Source organism: Coregonus clupeaformis, unplaced genomic scaffold, assembly GCF_020615455.1.
Source record: "Coregonus clupeaformis isolate EN_2021a unplaced genomic scaffold, ASM2061545v1 scaf1941, whole genome shotgun sequence".
Classification (NCBI taxonomy): Eukaryota; Metazoa; Chordata; class Actinopteri; order Salmoniformes; family Salmonidae; genus Coregonus; species Coregonus clupeaformis.
Window position 1 is genome coordinate 2632 of NW_025535395.1, and position 7369 is coordinate 10000.

A 7369-nucleotide genomic window follows, 5' to 3' on the forward strand; every position below is an offset into this window, starting at 1 on the left:
GCCCCCTGCCCCTGAAACCCTGCCACTACCCCCTGCCCTTGGACCCTGCCCTACACAGACCACCACACACCACCCTGGACCTGCCCCTGGACCCTGGACCCTGCCCTGCCCTGGACCTGGACCTGCTGAAACCCTGCCCCTGCCTGAAATTTCTGGACCTGCCCACCTGGACTACCCTGAATACTATTTACTACCCTAGATACCCCTACCTACCCTAGACCCCACCACCCCTGGACCTACCACATTACGACCCTGCCCTGAGACCTACCTAGACCCTACCCCTAGACCCTATTACAGCTGCCCTAGACCTACCCTAGACTACCTAGACCCTGCCTACCCCCTACCCTGGACCTGAAGCCCTGGCCTAACATTGTATAGACCAGATCCTTTCACATTATATAGAGCAGACCCTTTAACATTATAATTGCTTTTTCATTATATGACAGACCATTAACATGATAATAACGTATATGAGTCTGTTTATTTTAACAGTAATAACATTATATAGACAGATAGATTTCTTTACATGATCGATAACATTATATGGCCAGATCCTTTTGTTAGTAATAACATTATACTGAATAAGATCCTTTACATGATAATAACATTATGTAGACAGATCCTTTTTAGATGATGACAACAGTATGGACAGATCTTGAATCAGTACTCTACTCTGAGAGTGCTTTAACAGATACAGGCCCTGGTCTCTTAATGGAGGTAAATAACTAATGAAACATTTATACCTGGTACCACTGGACAGCGCTATTTGGATTTATCAGTATATATACAGGACCAGTCAAAAGTTTGGACACACCTACTCATTCAAGTATTTTAAAAACTATTTTTATCGTTGTAGAATAATAGTGAACATCAAACTATGGAAAAATGAATGTATGGAATCATGTAGACCCTTTGCCTTGATGACCCAGCTCTGTTATTCTCTCAACCAGCTGAGCTGAGATGATGATGCTAAGGCTAGTAGCTAAATGAATATTGTATGGGTGAGAATAAATGCTAATGCTATGTCCCTTGTGTGCGTGTGTATGTGTGTGTGTGTGTGATGGGTGTGGGATGTGTTTGTGTGTGTGTGTGTGTGTGTGTGTGTGTGTGTGTGTGTGTGTGTGTGTGTGCGTGTGTGTGTGTGTGTGTGTGTGTGTGTGTGTGTGTGTGTGTGTGTGTGTGTGTGTGTGTGTGCGGGCGTGTGCGTGCGCGTGCAGCGTGCGACGTGCCGCGATGTTAGGTGTGTGTGTGTGTGTGCGTGGGTGTGTGTGTGTGTTGGGTGTGTGCGTCTTGTGCGTGCGTGCGTGTGTGTGTGTGTGTGTATGCAGTAGGTGTGGTGTGGCAGGTGGCTGCGTGTGGGTAGTATGTAGTGGCAGGAGCTCTTAGAAAATGCTTTGAAGGGTCATGCCAGCAGCATCAGACAGATTCTACAGAGAGCAGGTACGTCTATGGAGCCAGCTGCATTAAACCCACACAACCCCGACGCACACACACACACACACACACACACACACACACATAAGACAGTCTACACACACACACACATACATTCTCATTCACATTCGATCTTGCTCGCAAAGACCTGAGTCAAGTTGCAGTTTTGTTCTCCTCTCTACTGTTCTTTTCTTGTCTTCTCTCTCTCTCTCTCTCTCTCTGTCTCTCTCTCATGTCTCTCTCTCTCTTCTCTCTCTCTGTCTCTCTCTCTCTGTCTCTCTCTCTCTCTTTTCTCTTTCTCTCTCTCTGGTTCTCTCTCTCTGTCTCTCTCTCTCTGTCTCTCTCTCTCTCTCTCTCTCTCTCTCTGTCTCTCTCTCGCTCTCTCTCTCTTCTCTCGCTCTCTCTGTATCTCTTCTCTTGCCTGTATTTCTCACTCTCTTTCTCTCTAATATTCACAGAAATTTGTCTCAGGTACGGGTCAAGCTTGGTGTCTGTGTGTAATTTAGTGTATATATATACATAGCTCCTTAGAAAGTATTCCCACCCCCTTGACTTTGTTGTTGTGTTACAATGCCGAATTTAAAATTGATTAGATTTTAGATTTTTCATCATTGGCCACCAATACCCCATAATGTCAAAGTTAGGAATTATGTTTTAGAGAATGTTTACAAAGTAATTAAAAATGAAAAGCTGAAATTACCGATCTATTTACTTAACACTGCATTTGGTTAAGGAGCTTTGGAAAGTATCACTGTAAGGTCCACACCCTGTTGTATTTGGGTGCATGTGACAAATAACATTTGATTTGATTTGATATGTCTTGAGTTAATCAGTATTTCAACCCCTTTGTTTGTGTGGTTCTGGAGGAAACAATTTGCTTAACAAGTCACATAATAAGTTTCATGGACTTTCACTATGTGTGTACCAATAGTGTTTAACATGATTTTGAACAACCTACCTCATCTCCGTACATATTTACACACAATTAACTATATAAAAAGTATGTGGACACCCCTTCATATTAGTGGATTCAAGATTTCAGCCACACCACGTTACACTCAGGTATATAAAGGAGCACACAGCCATGCAATCTCCATAGAATAAACATTGGCAGTAGAATGTTATTGGTGAAGTAGAAGAAACTTCTAGGAGCAACAACGGCTCAGGAGTGGTAGGCCACAAGCTCAGCAGAACGGGACCGCCGAGTGTCTTTAAGGCCAGCGTAGCACGTCAAACATCTTCTGTCCTTCGGTTGCAGCACTCACTACTGGGTTCCAAACTGCCTCTGGAAGCAACGCCGCACAAGAACTGTTCATCTGGAGCTTCATGAAATGGGTTTCATGGCCGAACAGCTGCACACAAGCCTAAGATCACCATGCGACAGTGCCAAGCGTCGGCTGGAGCGGGGTGTAAAGCTCGCCACCATTGGACTCTGGAGCAGTGGAAACACGTTCTCTGGGTGATGAATCACGCTGTACCATCTGGCAGTCCGACGGACAAATCTGGGTTTGGGATGCAAGAGAACCCTACCTGCCCAAATGCAAAGTGACAAATTCACAGTGGGAAAAAAGTATTTAGTCAGCCACTAATTGTGCAAAGTTCTCCCACTTAAAAAGATGAGAGAGGCCTGTAATTTTCATCATAGGTACACGTCCAACTACTGACCAGACAAAATGAGAAAAGAAAATCCAGAAAATCACATTGTAGGATTTTTAATTTATTTATTGGCAAATTATGGTGGAAAAAATAAGTATTTGGTCAATAACAAAAGTTTCTCAATACTTTGTTATATACCCCTTGTTGGCAATGACACAGGTCAAACGTTTTCTGTAAGTCTTCACAAGGTTTTCACACACTGTTGCTGGTATTTTGTCCCATTCCTCCATGCAGATCTCCTCTAGAGCAGTGATGTTTTGGGGCTGTCGCTGGACAACACAGACTTTCAACTCCCTCCAAAGATTTTCTATGGGGTTCAGATCTGGAGACTGGCTAGGCCACTCCAGGACCTTGAAATGCTTCTTACGGAGCCACTCCTTCGTGTACCCGGGTTTTGTAGTTTGGGATCATTGTCATGCTGGAAAGACCCAGCCACGTTTCATCTTCAATGCCCTTGCTGATGGAAGGAGGTTTTCACTCAAAATCTCCACGATACATGGCCCCATTCATTCTTTCCTTTACGGATCAGTCGTCCTGGTCCCTTTGCAGAAAAACAGCCCCAAAGCATGATGTTTCCACCCTCGCTTCACAGTAGGTATGGTGTTCTTTGGATGCAACTCAGCATTCTTTGTCCTCCAAACACGACGAGGTTGAGTTTTTACCAAAAAGTTATATTTTGGTTTCATCTGACCATATGACATTCTCCCAATCCTCTTCTGGATCATCCAAATGCACTCTAGCAAACTTCAGACAGGCCTGGACATGACTGGCTTAAGCAGGGGGACACGTCTGACACTGCAGGGATTGAGTCCCTGTGGCGGCGTAGTGTGTTCTGATGGTAGGCTCTTTGTTACTTTGGTCCCGGCTCTCTGCAGGCGTCATTCCTGGAGGGTCCCCCGTGTGGTTCTCGGATTTTGCTCACCGTTCTTATGATGATTTTGACCCCACAGGGTGAGATCTTGCGTGGAAAGCCCCAGATAGAGGGAGATTATCCAGTGGTCTTGTATGTCTTCCATTTCTAATAATTACTCCACAGTTGATTTCTTCAAACCAAGCTGCTTACCTATTGCAGATTCAGTCTTCCAGCCTGGTGCAGGTCTACTTTTGTTTCTGGTGTCCTTTGACAGCTCTTTGGTCTTGGCCTAGTGGAGTTTGGAGTGTGACTGTTTGAGGTTGTGGACGAGGTGTCTTTTATACTGATAACAAGTTCAAACAGGTGCCATTAATACAGGTAACGTTGGAGGACAGAGGATCCTCTTAAAGAAGAAGTTACAGGTCTGTGAGAGCAGAAATCTTGCTTGTTTGTAGGTGACCGAAATACTTATTTTCCACCATAATTTGCAAATAAATTCATTAAAAAATCCTACAATTGATTTTCTGATAAAAAATCTAAATTTGTCTGTCATAGTTGACGTGTACCTGCGATGAAAATTACAGGCCTCTCTCATCTTTTTAAGTGGGAGAACTGACAATTAGTGGTTGACTAATCTTTTTTCCCCACATGTTAAAGTTTGGTGGAGGAGGAATAATGGTCTGGGGCTTGTTTTCGTGGTTCCGCAAAGCCCCCTTAGTTTCCAGTGAAGGGAATCCTTAATGATACAGCATATACGACATTCTAGATCGATTCTGTGCTTCCAACTTTGTGGCAACTTAGTTTGGGGAAGGCCCCTTTCTTGTTTCAGCATGACAATGCCCCGTGCACAAAGCGAGGTCCCTACAGAAATGGTTTGTCGAGATCGGTGTGGAAGAACTTGACTGGCCTGCACAGAGCCTGACTCAACTCAATCGAACATCTTTGTTGTGGGAGCATTGACTCCAGGCCACGGCCTGCATTAATCGCCCAACCTCGTGCCCGACCTCACTAATGCTGTTGTGGCTGAATGGAAGCAAGTCCCTGCAGCAATGTTCCAACATCTGTGGAAAGCCTTCCCAGAAGAGTGGAGGCTGTTATAGCAAGTTGGCGGGGGGGACCAACTCCATGCTAATGACCCATGATTTTGGAATGAGATGTTCGACGACAGGTGTCCTACTTGTGGTAATGTGAATGTCGTAAGGTGTTGGTGTATGATATAATGTGATACCATTCTATAGCATTTATGTCTGCACTACTTTTATGTTGTAATCATGGAACCTAGAGCATTGATACTGATTGAGTACTGCGCCTGTGCATGATATGTTCTGTGCTTGAACTTTACCTGAGACGATAAAGCTCGTGTAAACGTGATCTCTGTTTCAAGTATCATTATTACTGTTTGTGTAGTCATAAGAACACAACTTAAGCTCCATCGATCGAGCAGTGAATTTCAAGCACAGATTCCAACCACAAAGACCAGGGAGGTTTTCCAATGCCTTGCAAAGAAGGGCACCTATTGGTAGATGGGTAAAAATATAAAAAGCAGACATTGAATATCCCTTTGAGCATGGTGATGTTGTTAATTACACTTTGAATGGTGTATCAATACACCCAGTCACTACAAAGATACAGGCGTCCTTCCTAACTCAGTTGCCGGAGAGGAAGGAAACCTTTCCATGATTTCACCATGGGGCCAATGGTGACTTTTATAGAGATTATTGGCTGTGATCGGAAAAAACTGAGATGGATCAACAACATTTGCAATTTAGCTCCACAATACTAATTGACCAGAGTGAAAGAAGGAAGACTGTACAGAACAACAATTTTCCAAAACATGCATCCTGTTTGCAACAAGGCACTTAAGAAGTAATACTGCAAAAAAATTTGACAAAACAATTAACTTCTGCTCCCTGAATAGAAGTGTTTATGATCCAATAACTGACTTACTGAGTACCACTCTCCATATTTTCCAAGCATAGTGGTGGCTGCATCATGTTATGGGTATGCTTGTCATCATTAACGACTGGGGAGTTTTTCAGGATAAAAATAAACGTAATGGAGCTAGATCCTAGAGGAAAACCTGGTTCAGTCTGCTCTCCAACAGACACTGGGAGATGAATTCACCTTTCAGCAGGACAATAACCCAAAACTGTCCGCGATCGTCTAATGAGGAGACCAAAGCGCAGCGCGTTGAGCGTAATATGACTTTATAAATTAAAGGTCTCACTACAAAAAACAACAAACAATGACGAATCGTGAAGTCCTCAGTTACAATGACTGACAAGGAACAAAACCCACAACACTAAGGTGAACACTGACAGTTTAAATATGGTTCGCAATCAGAGATAATGAGCCGACAGCTGACACTCGTCACCACTGATTGGGAGTCACACGACCAAAACAAGGAAACACAACCAAAAGACACACACGCTCAAAATACACCAGTCCGGGAGCCAGGCGTGACAGTGCCCGCTTAAAGGCGCTGGACTCCGACCGCGCCTACACCCAAATAGGGAAGGGCTGGGTGGTTTTGCTCCTCGGAGGCGGCTCCGGCTCGGGCTTGGACCACCACCCTACTACAATCCCCCGTAGTGCCCCCAGTCCGATCTGACCCAGTTAGCTGGATCAGGACTGCCGACGCGCACCCCCTGGCTTGCGCGTGAGGCAGGAATGGACCGACCTCAGACAGATCACGCACCCTTTGCATGGTGCGTGAGCCGAAAAGGCCTCACTAGGCTGAAGACTCGCATCCCTGGCTTGGTGCGAGTAGCAGGAATGGGCTGAATCCGGCTGACGACTCGCACCCTTGGCTTGGTGCGAGTAGCAGGAATGGGCTGAATCGGTCTGAGGACGACTCGCACCCTTGACTTGGTGCGAGTGGCAGGAACAGGCAGAATCCGGCTGACGACTCGCACCCTTGGCTTGGTGCGAGTAGCGGAACGGGCTGGACCAGGCTGGGCTGACTCGCACCTGGTTTGGTGCGGTGGCAGGAACAGGCCGGACAGGGCTGACGAAACGCACCATAGACTTGGTGCGGAGAGCAGGCACCGGGCCGGACAGGGCTGACGACGCGCACCACTGACCTGGTGCGGGAGCTTGGATAGGCCGGACTGGGCTGGCGACGCGCACTCACAGACCTGGTGCGGGAGAGCAGGAACGGGCGGACAGGGCTGACGAAACGCACCATAGACTTGGTGCGGAGAGCAGGCACGGGTCTGACAGGGCTGGCGACGCGCACCACAGACTTGGCGCAGAGAGCAGGAACGGGCCGGACAGGGCTGACCATTTCGCACACCACTGGCTTGGTGCGGGGGAGCTTGGATGGGCCGGACTGTACTGGGGGACACACACCACTGGCCCTACACGGATCTGGAACAGGCCGGACCGGACTGGCAACACACGCCAGTACCTCTCGCCGTGCCTCTA

The 7369-nt window shown here is 46.5% G+C and overlaps 1 protein-coding gene across 1 annotated transcript in view; it reads left to right on the top strand.

Annotated features, from left to right (window-relative positions):
• Positions 1-1404: 1404 nt before the first annotated feature.
• The window catches only part of LOC121563695 (prominin-1-A-like), a 26826-nt gene continuing 20861 nt past the window's right edge, over positions 1405-7369 (top strand). The window contains exon 1 of the mRNA XM_045218974.1: positions 1405-1440. Within this exon, the coding sequence (XP_045074909.1) occupies positions 1405-1440 (36 nt within the window). The remainder of the gene's footprint in view (positions 1441-7369) is intronic.